Source organism: Capra hircus, unplaced genomic scaffold, assembly GCF_001704415.2.
Source record: "Capra hircus breed San Clemente unplaced genomic scaffold, ASM170441v1, whole genome shotgun sequence".
Lineage (NCBI taxonomy): Eukaryota > Metazoa > Chordata > Mammalia > Artiodactyla > Bovidae > Capra > Capra hircus.
Window position 1 is genome coordinate 96,596 of NW_017189885.1, and position 21,993 is coordinate 118,588.

General features: G+C 37.7%; 1 protein-coding gene across 3 annotated transcripts in view; it reads right to left on the minus strand.

The window, feature by feature from the left end:
* Positions 1-6,554: 6,554 nt before the first annotated feature.
* The window catches only part of LOC108634721 (eukaryotic translation initiation factor 2 subunit 3, Y-linked-like), a 45,088-nt gene continuing 29,649 nt past the window's right edge, over positions 6,555-21,993 (minus strand). For 2 of the 3 annotated variants that reach the window (XM_018044897.1, XM_018044896.1), the window contains exons 11-12: positions 20,952-21,124; positions 6,555-6,963 (exon numbers count right to left, since the gene is read on the minus strand). In XM_018044897.1, coding sequence (XP_017900386.1) covers positions 6,900-6,963; positions 20,952-21,124 — 237 coding nt within the window. In that variant the 3' untranslated portion in view covers positions 6,555-6,899. The remainder of the gene's footprint in view (positions 6,964-20,951; positions 21,125-21,993) is intronic. The other variant, XM_018044898.1, reaches the window with a different exon arrangement.

The following is a 21,993-nucleotide window of genomic DNA, read 5'->3' on the forward strand; positions in this document are numbered from 1 at the left end:
CACTCAGCCTTGTTTATGGTCCAGCTCTCAAATCCTTACATGACTAATGTAAAACCAATAGATTTGACTTATATGGACCTTTGTCTGCAAAGGGATGTCTTTGCTTTTTAATATGTTGTCCTGGTTTGTCATAGATTTCCTCCCAAGGATCAAGTCTTTTCATAACTGCAATCAACATCTTCAGTGATTCTGGAGCCCAAGAAAAGAAAATCTGTTACCATTTTCAATTTATCCCCTCTATTTGCCATGAAGTGATGGGACAGTATACCATGATCTTCATATCTTGAATGCTGAGATTTAGGCCAGCCTTTTCATTCTCCTTTCACCTTCATCAAGACATTTTAGTTCCTCTCCACTTCCTGCCATTGGAGTGGTATTATCTGCATACCTGAGATAATTTCTCTTGGCAATCTTGATTAAAGCTTGATTCATACAACCCAGCATTTTGCATGATGTACTTTGTATACAAATAGGCAGAGATACAGATATACAATATAGAGACTTGACACATTCCTTTGTCAATTCTAAGCCAGAGTCCACCCAAACCTATCTCCATTGAGTCAGTGATGCCATCCAACCACCTCATCCTGTCGTTCCCTTCTCCTCCCACCCTCAATCTTTCCCAGCATCAGGGTCTTTACCAATGAGTCAGCTCTTCACATCAGGTGGCCAAAGTATTGGGAGTTTCAGCTTCAATATCAGTCCTTCCAGTGAACAACCAGGACTTACCTTCTTTAGGATGGACTGGTTGGATCTCCCTGCAGTCCAAGGGACCCTCAAGAGTCTTCTCCAACACCACAGTTCAAAAGCATCAATTCTTTGGATCTCAGCTGTCTTTATGGTCTGACTATCACATCCATACATGACTACAGGAAAAACCACATCCCTGACTAGACAGGCCTTGTTGGCAAATAGGCTTTTTAACATGCTATCTAGGTTGGTCATAAGTTTCCTTCCAAGGAGTAAATGTCTTTTAGTTTTATGGCCACAGTCCCCATCTGCAGTGATTGTGGAGCCCCAAAATATAAAGTCTGCCACTGTTTTCACCGTTTCCCCACCTATTTGATGGGACTGGATGCCATGATCTTAGTGTTCTTAATGTTGTGCTTTAAGCCAACTTTTTTACTCTCCTCTTTCACTTTCATCAAGAGATTCTTTAGTTCTTTTTAGCTTTCTGTCATAAGGGTGGTGTCATCTGCATATCTAAGGTTACTGATATTCCTCCTGGTAATCTTGATTACAGCTGTGTTTCATCCAGCCCAGCGTTTTTCATGATGTACTCTGTATATAAGTTAAATAAGCAGGGTGACAATATACAACCTTGATGTAATCCTTTTCCTATGTGGAACCAGTCTGCTATTCTATGTCCAGTTCTAACTGTTGCTTCTTGACCTACAAAGAGATTTCCCAAGAGGCAGGTCAGGTGGTCTGGTATTCCCATCTCTTTCAGAATTTTCCACAGTTTACTGTGATCCACACAAATGCTTTGGCATAGTAAATACAACAGAAATAGATGTTTTTCTGGAAATCTGCTTTTTCAATGATCTAGCAGATGTTGTCAACTTGAGCTCTGGTTCCTCTGCGTCTTCTAAAACCAGCTGTATAATCACAAGGTATTTGATTTAGGTCATAACTGCATGGTCCAGTGGTTTCCCCTGCTTTCAATTTAAATCTGAATTTGGCAATAAGGAATTCATGATCCAAGCCACAGTCACCTCCCAGTCCTGTTTTTACTAACTGCATAGAACTTCTCCATCTTTGCCTGCAAAGAATATAATCAATCTGATTTCAGTATTGACCATCTGGTGATGTCCATGTGTAAGAGTCTTCTCTTGTGTTGTTGGAAGAGAGTGATTGCTATGACCAGTGTGTTCTCTTCGCAAAACTGTATTAGCCTTTGCCCTGTTTCATTCTGTAATCCAAGGCCAACACCTGTTATTCCAGGTGTTTCTTGACTTCCTACTTTTGCATTCCAGTCCCCTATAATGAAAAAAACATCTATTTTAGGTGTTAGTTATAAAAAGTCTTGTAGGCCTTCACAGAACTGTTCAACTTCAGCTTCTTCATCATTATTGGTCAGGACATAAACTTGGATTACCATGTTATTGAATGGTTTGCCTTGGAAACAAACCAACTGCATCAAGCAAGTACTGCATCTGACTCTTTTGTTGACACACCAGGTTAGTCACCCATTTGTAAATACTGGAATCTGGGAATGAACATACTGTTTGCAAGCTCACAGTCCTACCGCCTAGATTTACTATAAAACTGTCCCAATATCTCCTCAGGGGTGCAGCCTGCAGCTCCAACTGTTTCAGATCATTATTCATCTGATCCAGGCACCACCTTCTAAGTTACCCTACATAAACTTACCCACTGATGATTTTTCATGCTTCTCAGTTCAGTAGGCACTTTAGTTCCCCCTATTCTCCATCAAATGTATTCCCGCCTAACAGCAGTAAACATAGTTTTTAAGTGCACATAGAACATAAAAAATTTATCAAATTCTAGACCATGATGAACAAAATTCACAATTAAAACTCAGAAAATGTACTTTCTTGGGCTACAAAGAAATGAACTGAGAAACCAGTAAAAGAAAAGTACCTGAAAAAAACTCAGCCATGTGGTATCTAATCTAATACTGCTGAACACTCATTGATAAAAGTTTCAAAGGAAAAATTTTTATAAAAACTAAATATGAAAACAGTATGTTTTGCATCTGTGGGATCCAAGTAAAGTAGAATATAGAGGAAAATTTATAATACTAAATGGTTGTGTTAGAAAAAAATAAAAAATTAAGCTTCCACCTGAAGAGAACAGTCACTTAGATTCAGAGAAAGGAAATGGACCAAAGAAAAATTTTTTTTAGTGCAGAGATCAATATTCAAAAAGGAAAATAGAGGAAAAACGCTGGTCATTTGATAAGACAAATTCATAAACCCCTAGTTTAGCTGAGTACGGGTGGAAAAGGGTAGAAATTTAAAATTAAACATGTTGTAACACTAAAGACTCAAACGTAGTATGAAGATAATGGCTCTCACAAATAATTTTTGTCAACAAACCCACAAATTACATGAAATGAATAAATTTCTGGACACAAATTACCAAAACTTCCTCATGAAGAGCTTATACTTAAGAAAGCAACTTAAGTTGAAGGTTAAAACATTTCCATAAGTGCAAAAAATAAAGAGCTTTTATGGCTTTAAGTAAATTCTTCCACTCACTTCAGCAAAAAATACTATCAATTCTGCACAAATTCATCAATCCCAAAATACTGCTAAGGGAATACACCTTCAGTTCATTCTAAGTCAGCATATCTAATTTTAAATTAACTGAACAAAATCATCATAATAAATAATAAAACCTCAATAAACTCCGCCCCAAATAAAAGCGGTCTAAATTTAGTCTAAGTACTTAATTTACAAATGATACTTCTGAACTCTTGGTACTTCACAATTCTACTAAACTACATTTAGTTTTCCATTCTACCAAAGCACTTTTTTCCAGGAAGAACTTCTTGCTTCCACTTTTTCCTCTCGCAGTACTAAAACCTAGTTTTAGACTCATATCATTTAAAAGTAAAGTAATAAAGAAGTCCTTCTTGGTAAAATTTTATTACCCTGGATGGCTCAGAATCTAATTATCACCACTGCTACCATTTGAAAAAAAGAAGTGGCAACCATCTTCGGTATTCTTACCTGGGAAATTTCATGGACAGAGGAGCCTGGCGGGCTATAGTCCATGGGGCTGCAAAGAGGTGGACATGACCTACACTTTCAATTTCATGCTACCATTACCAGCAGAAATATCCTTTGTCTATTATTACTTCCTTTTACTTAGTTCTTTGTGTTTGGGTCCTCTGCATGTTACCTGTATCAGCCCTGAAAGTTGGTGCTACTTATGTCAGAAACAGGCAAATGACACATTAGAAATCAACATCCCATGTATAATTTTCATCATTCATGACTTTCCAGAGAGAGCATTAAAGTAGAAACGTTAGGAAAATCTATTTCAACTCCCCCCTCCATGATTATCCTTTGAAATTGCTCCTTCCAACTCACTTCATTTCTAAACACTGGACTGCATGATTTTGCTTTAATTATAGAATGAGCAGCAGACATTTTGATTCCTGTTTCAACTGCATGAGTTTCTCAGACAGAAATAATACATACAAAATTAAATTCAGAAGAATTATTGAAAGATTATTTCTAAAAGTTTTGCATATTCTCCCAATGATCTTACTGGGCTAAGTACTACTTTAAATACTGGGCACATGATCTATATAGCATGTCTGCAATTTGTTCGTAAAAAAAAAAAAATCACAAGCTATGTCCTAGTTATGATGTAGAAACCAAACTTAAAAGTGTTTGTTCATTATAGTCTGTGCTCACTCAAATTTAAGTATTCTCTGATCTTTTATGGAAATAAAAGTTGTAAAATCTCCTAAATGTTTTACTTCTGACTACAATTACAGTTGAAACCAAAGGGCCAAAGTTATGCTAGGTAGATACGAATCAAAACTATGCTGATACAACCATACTAACAGCAAATAAGTCTTACTAGCCAAAAACAGTATTACAGACATTCATTTCCTTAGTTAAATGATACACAGTCTACTTTACCTAATCTTACTCTCAATATATATAAAGCAAAGACAGATGACCGAAACAAGGAAACTGAGACTCCTCCCTCATAGAAGGAAATCTTGTAACTAGCATTAACATAAAAAGCAAGTAAAGTATGAAAACAGTAATAAAATGAGCAGAGGAAAAAGACTCTGAAAAAATGAATATCTCTTGAAAAAGATTTAGGAAGTTCCATCTTGATACCATGGCACCCACAACTGGAAAATGTAGCTTCCAAAAGAGATGTGTAATGTCACAGTTAAGGGTATAAACTCTGAATCCAGATAATTTAGATTTGAATTCTAATTCTGCTACTTATTAGCTGCAAGGCTTGGAAAACTTTCTTAGCTTCCTTATGCCTCAGTTTCTTCAACAGTAAAATGGGGTAACAGTGCCCAGGCTCAATGGAATTTTCTAACAAACTGCTATACATAAAGAATAGAACAGAACAAGCAAAGTACACAATAAAAGTGTAAGTTTTTTCTTATAGGCAAAGGTTAGTTTATAGGAATTGCTAAAATGAATTAAATCCCTTTTGGACTTTTACCAGCTTCATGACGCTACTGAAATCATGTACAGAACTTTAAACCTGTAGATAAACCTGTTCTTGACCTTAAATTTATGACCCATATGCCTCATCAGCTTAAATGTTAATATCGCCTTTATATTTCTTTAAAAACAACATATTCAATACTGTAATACATTTAAGTCTCCCAGCCTACTGTATCTCAAATTATTAGTTTTTAAATATGATTGGCTTAAGTCAATTTAAAATGTATCTGGGCTAAGGAAACATCATTATTTGCAAACTGCTTACATCATCAGCTCTGTGTCTTCTGCAAGTTCTAATTTTTTTCAAATGTGAATTAAAATCATGAATATGCCAATTTTAACAATTATTACTCATAATGAATTTTTTCACACCATAAGGTAAATGAGATCTTACTTCTTGACTAGACTGAACTTATGCCCCTTGCTGTGGGAATGCTGAGTCTTAACCACTAGACCATGGAAGCCCTTCTAGTGAGTATTTTAAGGAAGAAGGAAAAAGTGTGTGTGTGTGTGGGGGGGATGTGTGCAGGGTTGGGGGGACGGCGGGGGGGAAGAGAGAAACATGCTATTTGAAAAAAAAGGAAAAAAACGCTAGTAATTAGAATCCATATTATGCTATGTTATGCTATGCTAAGTCGGGTCAGTCGTGTCTGACTCTATGCAACCCCATAGACGGAAGCCCACCAGACTCCCCCGTCCCTGGGATTCTCCAGGCAAGAACACTGGAGTGGGTTGCCATTTCCTTCTCCAGTGCATGAAAGTGAAAAGTGAAAGGGAAGTTGTGCAGTCATGTCCAACTCTTGGCGACCCCATGGACTGCAAGCCTACCAGGCCCCTCCATCCATGGAATTTTCCAGGTAAGAGTACTGGAGTAGGGTGAGGCATATGGGTCATATGGGTCAAACAACTGGGGTAAAACATAAAATTGGCTTAAGCTTCCTGTGTTTCAGTCTAGGAAAATAGTAAGGGGTGAGAAAGGTCTGTCCATGTAATTAATCCCTTATGCTCTAAGTGTTACTCGCTCAGTCACATCTGACTCTGTGATCCCATAAGACTATATAGCCTACCAGCTTTTCTTTTGCATGGGAATCTCCATGCAAAAGCACTGGAGTGGATTGCTATTCCCTTCTCTAGGGGATCTTCCCCAACCAGGGATCAAACCTGAGTTTCTTGTACTGCAGGCAGATTTTTTACTATCTAAGTCACCAGGGAATCCCCTAGTTTAAGGGACAATTCAATTTGAACCTATTAATTCTCACTCTACATTTTAAAAAGAAGGTGACAAAATATGGGATTAAAAAGAAATCTGGTTTTGAAGGAGACTACGTCTGCAGGTTTTGAATGGTGTGACAGCCCCCAGAAATACTCAAAGGCAAATCATGAAAAACTAAGAGAAAAACTTTATTTCAAACAGGTTCAGTGGTATGTGTACACTAGCAAAAGCTGGTTGTAACAGCAACTTCATTTGAAACCTGAACTGATGCACAAAAGTGACATTGCTAAAATGTGGGTTGAACCCATCAACATGCTAATTCTGACATTTATCATAAACCCTATTATTTACTTTAGAATAAAAACTAATTTCCATTAGAAAAAAATGAAAACTTTAACAGCTCTATTAGTGAAATGAAATATATTTGCTGGTACTGCTTTGAAATTCTACCACTAGCTTGTTAAGAGAAATTCTGACTTCATCCAAATATATTATTTAACTGATAATCTTCATTCATCATCTACTGTTGGCTTGATGGTTACTCCTCTTCTTATCTGACCCCAACCAATTAAACTGCAAAGTGAAAAATAAAAGAAATTATGAATTTTAAGTTCATTTCATTAGCATAAGTATAAAATTTTGACAAAACTGTTGTTACTACATTTTCCTCTAAATTCAAAATTGCTGTTCTATGAAGAATAGTCTGTATGTTACCTTGTTAGAATCCCAGAGCCTCATATATGGATTTTGGCCACCACAAATGACAAGAAAAGTAAACAAGAATTTGCTATAACACATATACTAACGTCTCTCTAAAAACAAAAAAACTACCCTTTCAGAATTAGGAAACAGGAGCACTTCAGGTCCCCCAAGGTATAATGTCCCAAGACAAAAAAAAAAAAAAAAAAAAACCACACACACACACACACACCAACTTATTTAAAAAGAAAAGAAGTCATTACCAATTTTTCCCTTAAAAAATGTGTCTTTTATAGCACCTCAAAGGAATATAATAGCTTTAAAGGAAAATAAATGAAGAGAAAAAGGTGAAGAACTAGAATAGACAGTCTATAAACAGATTATTCTCAATAGCACAGTCAAACACCACACTGGACTGATGACTAAAGTTTTCCTTCTAAAAGAAAACCACCTAAATATGAATAAAAAATACAGTTCTAAAGAATATAAAAGAAAAAGAAAGTTAGTAAAAATGGGTGATACAGGTTCCAGATATAGAACATCAAGTAAGTAACATTCTGACCAAAACAGCAGCTAAGGATAAACTAACAAAACAAAGCTACAGTTACAAAAGAAAACACTTTCGTGGCATTTTTGCTCACCCAGTACCTTATAGCCAAGTAGAATCCAATCAATCCACAGTTCCCCTCATGAGACAGAAGGAAACTAACAGCATTTGTTTTCAAAGGTCTGTCCTGTTTCAGGGCTGCTCAAGAGACTAGTTTCTGCCTTGTTGGACTTGGAATACCTGCAGAACTCTGGCATAGTTGTACTATGATGTTAAAGATGCCTGAAAGCAGTTGTGTGAGACCAGGTAAATAAAAGTGTCAGAAAGAGTGTAGGTTAAAGGTGCCTGAGGGATTAAGGAATATGAGCAAAGGAATATAATAAAATGGGGGTCACAGAAGAAGCAAGAGTGAGACTCAGGGATATTAAGACATAAAAAGTTGCGTACATAGACAAATCAGACAAAAGAATACAGCTCCAGGGAAGATGAAGCTTAGATACTAGGTTGATGTTTTCTTTCTGAAGTTTTTCAAGACTAGAAGAAATGCCTGTTTTTATGTTTTTTTCTTTTCTTCAAATGCCTAATCTTAAATAAAACAAGGCATATAAATATACGGGGAAGCAAGATCACAGTCCATGTAAGAGAACAAAATAAAAGCCAAGATACTAAATGCAGAGGCCCTGGACTTACTTGAGAAGGACTTTGAAGCAAATGTCTTACATAGTTTCAAAGAGCTAAAGGAGAAACATAGACCCAAAAATCATTAGCAACATCATACATCAATAAAATTAGACTTTACACATAGAGAATTTCTAATACAAAACAAATTATAAAAAGTATTTCCAAAACAAGAAATGAATAGAAAACTATATTCAAGTTCTAAAGCCAGAAAATGCAAGGACAACTGGGAAACTCACTAGACTAATAAATCAGCAGATTCGAACAGTATCAGCAAGGATGAACAAATCTTGAAAACAGGTAATCTAAATTACTGACATTGAGAAGAAAAAGAAAACACAAAAAAGTAACATCAACTAAATAACCTAAAATACATCACTAGAATCATAATTATGAGAGTCCCAGAAAGGAAGAGATGAACAGTTTATCTGAAGAACTAATGACTGGAACAATACATGAATATATATAAGAAGCTCAACAATTTCCAACTAGGAAAACCCAAACAGATAACAAGACAAACTATGATCTAACCATCCAAGGCAAAGACAAACATAAAATGTTAGAACAGCAAGAAGAAACAGTCAGTACATAATAACAAATGTTCTACAAGATTATCTCTGAGTTTCTTAGCAGATATCTTGCAGGCCAAAGGACAATAGGATGATACACTCAAAGTATTAAAGCAAAAAAACTACCAAGCAAGAATGCTAACTTTAAAAATACTTTCAATATTAAGAAATGAAGGTTTTTCACAGATAAAATTCTTGAATTCATTCTCAGTATACTTAGTTTTTAAATAAATGCTAAAGGAAATCCGTCAAGTTGAACTGAAAAGATAGTACATAGTAACAAAAGATCTCTGAAAACATACTGCTCCCCTGGTAAAGCAAAGAATACAGACAAAGAAAACTGCAATATTTAATTCTGGAGCACAGAATCTATATATTCAATATGTAAAAATTAATAATATACACCATATACAAAGATATAATTTATCTATCATATCAACAACCATTAACTGTACAAACAGATCTTTAAAAGAGAGGGTGGCATGAATTGGGAGACTAGCAAAGAAAGATACACTACCATACATGAAATAGATAGCCAGTGGGTACTGGCTCTATGACTAGGGGAGCTCAAATCTGGTACTCTGTAACAACCGAGAAGGGTGGGTTGGGAGGGAGAATGGGAGAGAGTTTACTGAGGAAGGGGACATATTTTTATCTATGGCTGATTCACAGTGCTGTATGGCAGAAACCAGCGAAACACTATAAAAAATTATCTTCGAAATAAATGAATTAAAAACAAGAAAAATGCGTGCTTTTGATGTTTACACCAGCTGCAATATAGAAGCAACCTAAGTGATTGTAGAAAAGGCAGAGGAACTAGAGATCAAATTGGCAACATCCACTGGATCATCAAAAAAGCAAGACAATTCCAGAAAAACATCTATTTCTGCTTTGCTGACTATGCCAAAGCCTTTGACTGTGTGGATCACAATAACCTGTGGAAAATTCTGAAAGAGACAGGAATACCAGACCACCTGACCTGCCTCTTGAGAAACCTATATGCAAGTCAGGAAGCAACAGTTAGAACTGAACATGGAACAGACTGGTTCCAAAAAGGACAAGGAGTACGTCAAGGCTGTACATTGTCACCCTGCTTATTTAACTTATATACAGAGTACATTATCAGAAACGCTGAGATGGAGGAAGCACAATCTGGAATCAAGATTGCCAGGAGAAATATCAATAACCTCAGATATGCAGATGACACCACCATTATGGCAGAAAGTGAAGAGGAACTAAAAAGCCTCTTGATGAAAGTGAAAGAGGAGAGTGAAAAAGTTGCCTTAAAGCTCAACATTCAGAAAACGAAGATCATGGCATCTGGTCCCATCACTTCATGGGAAATAGATGGGGAAACAGGGGAAACTGTCAGAGTTTATTGTTGGGGGCTCCAAAATCATTGCAGATGATGAGAGCAGCCATGAAATTAAAAGATGCTTACTCCTTGGAAGAAAAGTTATGACCAACCTAGAGAGCATATTCAAAAGCAGTGACATTACTTTGCCAACAAAGGCCCATCTAGTCAAGGCTATGGTTTTTCCTGTAGTCATGTATGGATGTGAGAGTTGGGACTGTGAAGAAAGCTGAGCACCAAAGAACGGACGCTTTTGAACTGTGATGTTGGAGAAGACTCTTGAGAGTCCCTTGGACTGCAAGGAGATCCAACCAGTCCATTCTAAAGGAAATCAGTCCTGGGTGTTCTTTGAAAGGAATGACGCTAAAGCTGAAACTCCATTACTTTGGCTACTTCATGCAAAGAGTTGACTCACTGGAAAATACTCTGATGCTGGGAGGGATTGGGGGCAGGAGGAGAAGAGGATGACAGAGGATGAGATGGCTGGATGGCATCACCAACTCAATGGACATCAGTTTGAGTGAGCTCCGGGAGTTGGTGATGGACAGGGAGGCCTGGTGTGCTGCGATTCATGGGGTCACAAAGAGTTGGACATGACTGAGCGACTGAACTGAACTGAACTGAAGTGTCCATCAACAGATAAATAATAAGGAAGCTGTACTGTATATACATATAAACATATGGGAAAGGGGAAGGAGAGGGTGAGATGAATGGAGAGAGTAGCAAGAAAACATATACATATGAAAGAGAAAACAGATAGCCATTAGGACAACCTAGAGAGGCAGGACAGGTGGGAAGTGAGAAGAGAGGTCCAAGACAGCAGCGACATGTATATACCTGTGGCTGATTCATGTTGATGTAAGGTAGAAACCAACACCACACAGTAATTATCCTCCAATTCAAAAAAAAACAGAGTAAGACATTCCATGTGATTTAAAATTAACCATATCATTTGGCATAAAATGTTCTAATGGTGTTATATGTAATTGCATAACAACAACAAAATACACAAATGAAAAATGATGGGTTACTTTTAAAAGAATTTAGGAATAGGACTTCCCTGGTGATCCAGCAGTTGAGACTCAGTGCTTTTACTGTTGCAGGTGCGGATTCAATCCCTAGTCAAGGAATTAAGGACCTCACAAAGAACATGGAAATAGGGTGGTCTAAAGAAGGCAGATGAACAGGATGGGAAGGCCACTTTCTCCCCCATAGATTCAACAAAAGAGATTATCTGACTGCTGACCAACTTCCACAAAACAACTTCTGAACGTTAGCAGAAGACACTAGGCACCCAGAAAGGCAGTCCATTAGCTTTGAAAAGAGGTAGGACAAAATATAAAACAGTTAGGGACAGAGACCAGGCCCAGGGAAGGGGTCATGAAAGAGGAGAAGCTTCCAAACACCAAGAAACCCTCTCACGGGCAGGTCTGTGGGGAGTTTGGCAATCTCAGAGGGCAACATATCCAGGAAGGAAAAAAAACATAGATTATGCTCCTAATCATTACTCCCAGTGGAGAAGTAGCCCAGACACTTGCATCTGCCACCAGCGAGTGGGGGCTGAACAAGGAAGCTTAGGATGCATGCTTAGGGTAATGCCCTGAGGACAATTTGAGAGAACTAACGTGAGGCAGCAACCCAAACTGAGGTACAGCCAGAGAGAGGGGGAAGAAAAAGAAACAGAGATAGAACTTTCTCCTGAAAAGCTCTAACCTGAGGTAGAGCCTGGCCTGTTCACAGAACATAGGATTGAGTGAATACCAGAGGAGAGCTAGCCAGCTGTGGACATGCCCATTCCCACGCTCGAGGCAGACACACAGGCTGGCAACAACCAAAGCCAGAAGGCAAGGGGCAATTGAGGGCCCATAGATGGCATGCTCCATAAAACCATGAGCAGGCTCCCATTTGCTAACCAACTCTTGGGATCCTGGACAGTTGACATATGCCAGGAGGATTGCAGCCAGAGATCAACTCCCCAGAGAAGACACCTGAACACCTGAGAAGGCATTCTTGTTGTGCACCCAAGAAACCAAGTAGCTGGGACCGGGGAGGTGATCAAGATGCATCACCCACCTGGGACAGTGCACTCGCCAAACACCAGGTCACCCGAGCTGCTCAGATCTGGAAGGGCACAAAATGCATGCCCAACTAAGTCTGTGCCTTTGTGGAGTACCCAAGAATCTGAACCTGAGTATCTTAGATCTGAGAAGGGCACACAACCCAGGGCCTACTTTGGACCGTTCCCCTACAGAGCAACCTGCAGCCTAAGCACTGCAGACAGGGAAAGTACACACATTGTGAGAGGGTCAAACCCAGTGTGGCCCATGTACTGCGAGCACTCCCCACACATTTAATTTTCATATTTGTAACCTATTATGGCTTCCCTGGTGGCTCAGAGGTTAAAGCGTTTGCCCGCAATGCAGGAGACCTGGGTTTGATCCCTGGGTCGGGAAGATCCCCTGGAGAAGGAAATGGCAACCCACTCCAGTACTCTTGCCTGGAGAATCCCATGGATAGAGGAGCCTGGTGGGCTACAGTCCATGGGGTCACAAAGAGTTGGACACGACTGAGCGACTTCACTGTCTTTCACATAGTTTTTCCAGTGGTCCTGTATGGATGTGAGAGTTGGACTGTGAAGAAAGCTGAGTGCCAAAAAATTGATGCCTTTGAACTGTGGTGTTGGAGAAGACTCTTGAGAGTCCCTTGGACTGCAAGGAGATCCAACCAGTCCATTCTAAAGGAAATCGGTCCTGGGTGTTCTTTGAAAGGACTGATGCTAAGCTGAAACTCCAGTACTTTGGCCACCTCATGCGAAGAGTTGACTCATTAGAAAATACTCTGATGATGGGAAGGATTGGGGGCAGGAGGAGAAGGGGACAACAGAGGATGAGATCGCTAGACTGCATCACCAAGTCTATGGACATGAGTCTGAGTGAACTCCGGGAGATGATGATGGACAGGGAGGCCTGATGAGCTGTGATTCATGGGGTCACAAGGATTCGGACACGACTGAGCGACTGAACTGAACTGAACCCTGCCTGACCCTATTTTTAAAGCAAATTTCATACATATTTTTAAATATATTTTGTGATTGATCTTGTTTTGTATTTTTAATATTGTATTTTTAAAAGTCTAACCTCTAGATTTTTCATCTTTGCTTTTTGGTATTTGCTATCAATTTTGTACCCTTAAAAATCTAATCTTCAGTACCCATTTTTGTCTAGGGGTATGACTGCTGGCTTGATTCCTCTCTCCCCCTTTGACTCTCCCTTTTCTCCCCCAGGTTACCTCTATCTCTTCTCTCCCCCTTCTCTTCTCTATTTAACTCTGTGAATCTCTCTGGGTATTCCAGGCTGTAGAGAACATTTAGGGAACTGATCACTGGCTAATTGGCCTCTTCCCTTTTGACTCCACCCCTCTTCTCCTACTAGTTAGCTCATCTCCCTCCTCCCTCTATTCTTTTCCATGTCACTCTGTGAACCTCTCTGGGTGTCCTTCACTGTGGAGAATCTTTTCACCATTAACCTAGATGTTCTGTCATCTGTGCTGTATGCATGGAGAAGTCTTGACACTACTCCAAGAGTAAGACTGAAAGTCAGAGGCAGGAGGCTTAAATCCAAAACTCGACAACACTAGAAAACTCTAACTCTGGGAACATTAATTGACAAGAGTTCAAACAAAAGCTTCCATACCTACACGGAAATCAAGCTCTATCCAAGAGCTAACAAGTTGCAGAGGAAGACATACCGTGCTAATTCTCTAGCAACCCAGGAACATAGACCTGAGCACTAAAATACAGGCTACCCAAAGTCATACCAAACCTACAGACATCTCAAAACTCACTACTAGACACTATCTGCACTCCAGCTAGAAAAAATACAACTCTACCCACCAGAACAAAGACACAAGCTTTCCTAACCAGGAAAACATGATAAGCCACTAGTCCAACTCCAACCACAGGGAACAATCTGAACAATAAAAAGGAACTACAAACTTCCAGCATACAAAAAGGCCACCCCAAACCCAGCAATCTAAACAAAATGGAAAGGCAGAGAAATATTCAGCAGGTAAAGGATAAATGCCAACCAAACCAAACCAAAGAGGAGGAGATAGGCAGTCTACCTGAAAAAGAATTCAGAATGAGAGTACAGATGATCCAAAATCTTGAAAACAAAGTGCAGTTACAGATAAACAGACTGGAGAAAAGGATTGAGGAAATGGAAGAGACGTTTAACAAGGATGTCGAAGAAATAAAAAACAGTCAATCAACATTGAATAATGCAGTAAGTGAGATCAAAAGCTCTCTGGAGGGAACCAACAGTAGAATAACAGGGACAGAAAATAGGACAACTGAGGTAGAAGATAGAATGGTGGAAGTAAATGAAGCAGAGAGGAAAAAAGAAAAAAGAATTAAAAGAAATGAGGACAACCTCAGAGACCTGTGGGAGGATGTTAAATGTCCCAACATTCGAATCATAGGAGTCCCAAAAGAAGAAGACAAAGAGTAAGGCCATAATAAAATACTTGAGGCGGTAACAGTTGAAAGCGTCCCTAAAATGTAGAAGGAAATAGCCATCCAAGTCCAAGAAACCCAGAGAGTCACAAACAGGATAAACCCAAGGCAAAACACCCCAAGACACATATTAATCAAATTAATAAAGATCGAACACAAAGAGCAACTATTAAAAGCAGTAAGGGAAAAGGAACAAATAATACACAAGGGGAGTCCCATAAAGATAACAGCTGATCTTTCAGTAGAAACGCTTCAGGCCAGAAAGGAATGGCAAGACATACCATGAAATGACATACCATGGCAAGTCATGAAAGAGAAAAACGTACAACCCAAATTACTATACCCAGCAAAGATCTCATTAAAATATGAAAGAGAAATCAAAAGCTTTATAGACAAGCAAAAGCTGAGAAAATTCAGCACCACCAAACCAACTATTGAAAACATGATAAAGGATGTTCTCTAGACAGGAAACATAGAAGAGGTTTATAAACTCGCCCCAAATCACAAATGAACTGGATGAAAAGATACAAAAGCAAGACCCCTACATACACTTTCTACAAGAGACCCACCTCAAAACCACGAACTATTACAAACTGAAGGTGAAGGGCTGGAAAAAGATATTTCATGCAGATAGAGACCAAAAGAAGGATGCAGTAGCAACAGTTATACGTTACAACAGACTTTGAAATAAAGGCCAAGAAAAGAGACAAACAAGGACACTAAATAATGATCAGAGGATCAATCCAAGAAGAAGATGTAACAATTAGAAATATATATGCACCCAACAAAGGAGCACAGCAATACATAAGGCCAATGTTAACAAGTATGAAAAGGGAAGTTAACAGTAAGACAATAGTAGGAGATTTCTTTAATACCCACTCACAACGTGGACAGAAAACCAAGAAGAAAACTGGCAAAGAAAGACAAAATTTAAATGACACAAAAGACCAGTTACACCTACTTCGTATCTATAAGACACTTCACCCTAAAACAACGAACTTTACCTTTTTCTCCAGTGCACATGGAACATTCTCCAGGATAGATCATATCCTGTGGCGTAAATCTAGCACTGATAATGAAATAATTTCAAGTGTAGTTTCTGATCACGATGTGGTAAAATTAAATGTCAACTGCAGGGAAAAGTCTGTTAAAAATATACACATATAGAGCCTAAACATCAAGATTGTGGGGAAAAAAAAAAAACCAACAAATCACAGAAGAAATCAAAATATACATAGAGATGATGAAAATGAACACAATAACCCAAAACCTATGGGATTCAGTAAAAGCAGTGCTAAAAGGAAGGTTCATAGCCATACAAGGTTACCTCTAGAAACAAGAGAAAAATCAAACAAATAACCTAATTTTACACCTAAAGAAAAAGAAGAAATGAAGAACCCTAGAGTTAGCAGAAGTTTCCTTCTAAAATTCAGTGAAGTTTCCTTCACTAAAAATTATACCAGAAATAAATGCAAAAAAAAAAGAACCAAAGGAGACTAAAACAAAAATCAACAAAACTAAAAGCTAGTTCCTTGAGAAGATAAATAGACAAACCATTAGCCAGACTCATCAAGAAAAAAAGGGAGAAGAATCAAATCAACAAAATTAGAAATGAAAATGGAGAAATTACAAGAGATTAACACAGAAATACAAAGAATCGTGAGACTACTATCAGCAACTATATGACAATAAAAGGGAAGAATAAATAAAACTTCCAATAAAACTTGGCAGAAATGGAAGAATTCTTGGAAAAGTATAACCTTCCAAAACTGAGCTAGGCAGAAACAGAAAATCTTAACAGACTTATCACAAGCACAGAAATTGAAACTGTAATAAAAAATCTTCCAACAAACAGAAGGCATGACCAAATGCCTTCACAGGTAAATTCTACCAAAAATTTAGAGAAAATTTAACACCTATCCTACTCAATCTCTTCCAGAAAACTGCAGAGGAAGCTAAACTGCCAAACTCATTCTCCTCAACAAAATTCTAGTGAACAGAATCCAACCACATATTAAAGAGATCATACATCATGACCAAGCGGGTTTTATCCAAGGGATGCAAGGATTCTTCAATATTCACAAATCAATGTGATACACCACATTAACAAATCGAAAGATAAAAACCATATGATTATCTCAATAAATACAGATATATCCTGTGACAAAATTCAACATTCATTTATGATAAAAACCCTCCAGAAAGCAGGCACAAAAAGAATATCCCTCATAATAAAAGCCATATATGATAAACCCAAAGCAAACATTATCCTCAATGATGAAAAACTGAAAGCATTTCCCCTAAACTTAAGGAACAAGATAAGGGTGCACAATCTCACCACTATTATTCAACACAGTTTTGGAAGTTTTAGCCACAGCCATCAGAAAAGAAACAGAAATAAAAAGACTCGAGGTTGGAAAAGGAGAAGTCAAACTCTGCAGATGACATGATCCTCTATACAGAAAACTCTAAAGACACCACCAGAAAATTACTAGAGCTAATCAATGAATACAGTAAAGTTGCAGGATATAAAATTAACACAGAGAAATCCTTTGCATTCCTATACACTAACAATGAAAAAACAGAAAGAGGAATTAAGGAAACAATCCCATTCACCACTGTGATGAAAAGAATAAGATACTTTGGACTAAATCTAAGTAAAGAAACAAAAGACCTATATATAGATATAAAATACTGATGAAAGAAATCAAAGAGGACACAAATAGATGGAAAAATAGACCATGTTCATGGATAGAAGAACAAATACAGTGAAAATGAATGTAACACACCAAAGCAATCTATACATTCAATGTAATCCCTATCAAGCTACCAGTGGGATTTTTCACAGAGCTAGAACAAATAATTTAACAATTTGTATGGAAATACAAGAAACCTTGAAAAGCCAAAGCAATCTTGAAGAATAAGCATGGAACTGGAGGAATCAACTTGCCTGACTTCAGGTTATACAGTCATCAAGCCAGTATGGTCCTGGCACAAAGTCAGAAATATAGATCAATGGAACAAAATAGAAAGCCCAGAGATAAATCCACATACCTAAGGACATCTTAACTTTGACAAAGGACACAAGACTATACAATGGAGAAAAGACAATTACTTTAACAAGTGGTTCTGGGAAAACTGGTCAACCACTTGTAAAAGAATGAAACTAGAACATTTTTAACACCATACACAAAAGTAAACTCAAAATGGATTAAAGATCTAAATATAAGACCAGAAATTATAAAACTCCTAGAGGAAAACATAGGCAAAACACTCTCTGACATAAATTGCAGCAGGATCCTCTATGACGCACCTTCCTGAGTAAAAGCAAAAATAAATAAATAGGACCTAATTAAAATTAAAAGCTTTTGCACAATGAAGGTAACTATAAGCAAGGTGAAAAGACAGCCTTCAGAATGGGAAAAAATAATAGCAAATAAAGCAACTGACCAAGAATTAACCTCAAAAATATACAAGCAACTCATGCAGCTCAATACCAGAAAAATAAATGACGCAATAAAAAAATGGGCCAAAGAACCAAACAGACGTTTCTCCAAAGAAGACATACAGATGGCTAACAAATGCATGAAAAGATGCTGAACAGCACTCATTATCAGAGAAATGCAAACCAAAACCACAATGTGATACCATTTCAAGTCAGTCAGAATGGCTGCTATCCAGAAGTTTACACACATTAAATGCTGAAGAGGGTCAGAGAAAAGGGAACGCTCTTATACTGTTGGTGGGAATGCAAATTAGTACAGCTACTATGGAGAACAGTGTGGGGATTCTTTTAGATGTGGCATACGACCAAGCAATCCCACTGCCGGGCATATACACTGAGGAAACCAGAACTGAAAGAGACATGTGTACCCCAATGTTCATCACAGCACTGTTTACAATAACCAAGACATGGAAGCAACCTATGTGTCCATCAGCAGATGAATGAATAAGAAAGCTGTGGTACATATAACAATGGAATACTACTCAGCTATTAAAAGGAATGCATTTTAATCCATTCTAATGACATGGATGAAACTGGAGCCTATTAGACAGAGTGAAGTAAGCCAGAAAGAAAAACACCGATACTGTATACTAACACATATATATATGGAATTTAGAAAGATGGTAACCATGACCCTGTATGTGAGACAGCAAAAGAGACACAGATGTAAAGAACAGACATTTGGACTCTGAGAAAGCAAGGATGAGATGATTTGAGAGAATAGCATTGAAACATGTATACTACCATATGTAAAATAGATCGCCAGTCCAGGTTCGATGCATGAGACAGGGTGCCGAGGGCTGGTGTACTGGGTTGACCCTGAGGGATGGGATGGGGAGGGAGGTGAGAGGGAGGGTCAGGATGGGGAACACATGTACACCCATGGCTGATTCATCTCAATGTATGGCAAAAACTACCACAATACTGTAAGTAATTAGCCTCCAATTAAAATAAATTAATTTACCAAAAAAAAAAGAACACGGGAACAAAGATAAAGAGAATCACAACAAAGTGAGTCATGATCATCAAAATGGAAAAAAACTAGGAGCTCCCAAGTGATCCAGTAGTTGAGTCTACCTGGCAGTATAGGAAAGACACATTCATCCCCATCCAGGAATTCACACATGCTGCAGAGGAACTAAACCCATGCACCATAACCACTTAAGCTAGTGGTCTAGAGCCTTCGAGACACTACTTAGCCCACATGTTGGAACTAGTAAGCCCAAGCACCACAACAAAAAGTAGCCCCTGCTCACCACAACTAAAGGAACCTCCTGCACAACAAAAACCTAGTACAACAAAAAATAAACAAAATGTTTAAATGTATATTCAAAACCAAAAAACAGTAATGGATCGTAACCGACTGAGTAATTTATACACCTTTGAGTCCATCCACATTATAGTATCTAAATAAATAAAAAAAGAGAACTGGCAAATGATAAATGTGTAAAAGCAACACACAGTGAAGATCAATCCCAGAGAGAAGATCAAACAAAAATAATCAGGTGGGAAAGGGGTAGGCAATTTAATGAGAAGCAGGCTATCTGCCATCCCATCAAGGGTTCTCCTAATAGACAATCAAAACAAACAAACAAAAAAACCTTACAACAGCAAAATCAGATGGCTTATAGGAACAAAATTAACCTCTCCAACCAAGTATAGCCAGATATTCTGTGCCCTTATGATAAGGACATAACACAAACTATAAACCAATATGGACTATGACATAATGTAAATGTAATATTATAAAGTATCAAACTGAAATTAAGAAAGATTGTATAAATTAACTGATTTGTACTACTGAAATTTTAATTCATGTTAAGACAAGAAAAAAAGTTCCATATTACAGAGAATACACGAGGGGATTCGCTGGCAGTCCACTGGTTAAGACTGTGCTTCCACTTCAGGAGAAGGTCCAGGTTTAATTGATCCCTAGTTGGGGAGGTTCCACATGCCATGAAGTACACAAGGTGAGAGGAAAATAATGAAGGAAAGAAGTAACTCAAATGTGCAAACTTAAAAGAAAGAAAAAAACTAAAGGAAAATGAAATGGAAATAAAACTGGGAAGGAAATACATGATACTGGGCTGAAGAAATGAAAAGTCAGTAAAGGACAATGTTAAGACAAAACTGAAAACAAAACTGTACGTTTTAAATTCTGCCAATGTTAAAATCTTTGAACTAGTTGAATAAGAGAATATCCTTATTCTTACTAAGAATTCCAGACTATACTACCTACTCAGTTATTTTGAAAAAACTAAGGTATATACAAATATGTATATATATACACACACACATGTATATACATATACATATGTATACATGTATAGACACATGCACATGTAGTAATATGAATGTGAATGATATATAATATGAATAATAATAAAATGAATATATATTTAAAATGTCAAAGAAAACAGAATGATTGATTCTGAATTGTTTGAATTTATACAAACTATGTTTGAGACTTAAATGAAAGCCAGTCTCAGTACATGGGGTAAAAACTGAAATGTAGCTTTACCCAGCAGGGAGAAGTACAGATTTTAGTGATTCATATACACTGCTGAGTTAAGCCTTGAGAAGCACTGAATTCAAGGAAGAGTTTGTACCCGTACATGCATACACCATTAAGAACAAATATACCACAACAAAATGTATATTGTTTTGAAATGAAAAGTGAAAGTTGACAAACGTACCGCCAATGTTTCTCAACTCTTCGGCTAAGGGCTATTTTTTCTCCCACTTCTGTGCACACAGGATTAGTGAGAACTATTTTACCCAAATCAGCTTTGACGGCACTAACTCTTCCTCCTGTTGAAAGGGATCCTATGTTCACCATGAGCACTTCATTCTTGGACAACTTTTGTACCTTAGGAGGGGGGAAAAAAAATCCTTAAATAAAGGAAGTACTTTACAAAATTAAGTGTGAATTTACTAAATAAAATTCTGCACTATATATATCCTACAAGGGTCAAAAAAAAGTTTATTATTTAGCACTTACTGAATACAAACAGGATCTAAGTTACTGAGGAAAGCATAGATCAATGAAACAAATTCTGAAGAGACTTTAGACAGAAAGTATCTACCACATTCTTAAAAAGCATACCAAGATAATAACAACATAACACATAGTTTAGCAGGTTCTGAAGGCCTAATTCCATTCATAGATAACTAGGCACTTAAACGTCCTGGTCTCTGTAAAACTGAGTAACACCTACTACCATAATTATTAGCAATTATACTGTTAAACAGGCTTTTCGGGTAACTTAAAAGGTAAAGAATCTGCCTGCAATGTGGGAAACCTGGGTTTGATCCCTGCATCAGGAAGAGACCCTGAAGAAGGGCATGGCAACCCACTCCAGCACTCTTGTCTGGAAAATTCCAAGACCAGAGAAGCCTGGCGGGCTATGGTCCGTAGGGTTGCAAAGAGTCAGACATGAATGAGTGACTAACACTTTCACACTGCTAAACAACCTCTTCCAACAATACAAGAGAAGACTCTAGGCGTGAACATTACCAGATGGTCAATATCAAAACCAGATTGATCACATTCTTTGTAGTCAAAGACAGAAAATTTCTATAAAATCAACAAAAAGAAGACCTGCAGCTGATTGTGCTCAGCATGAATACTTACTGCCAAAATGGGATTTAAACTGAAGAAAGTAGGGAAAACCACTAGGCCATTCATATATGACCTACACCAATTTCCTTAAGATTATATAGTGGAAGTGACAAACA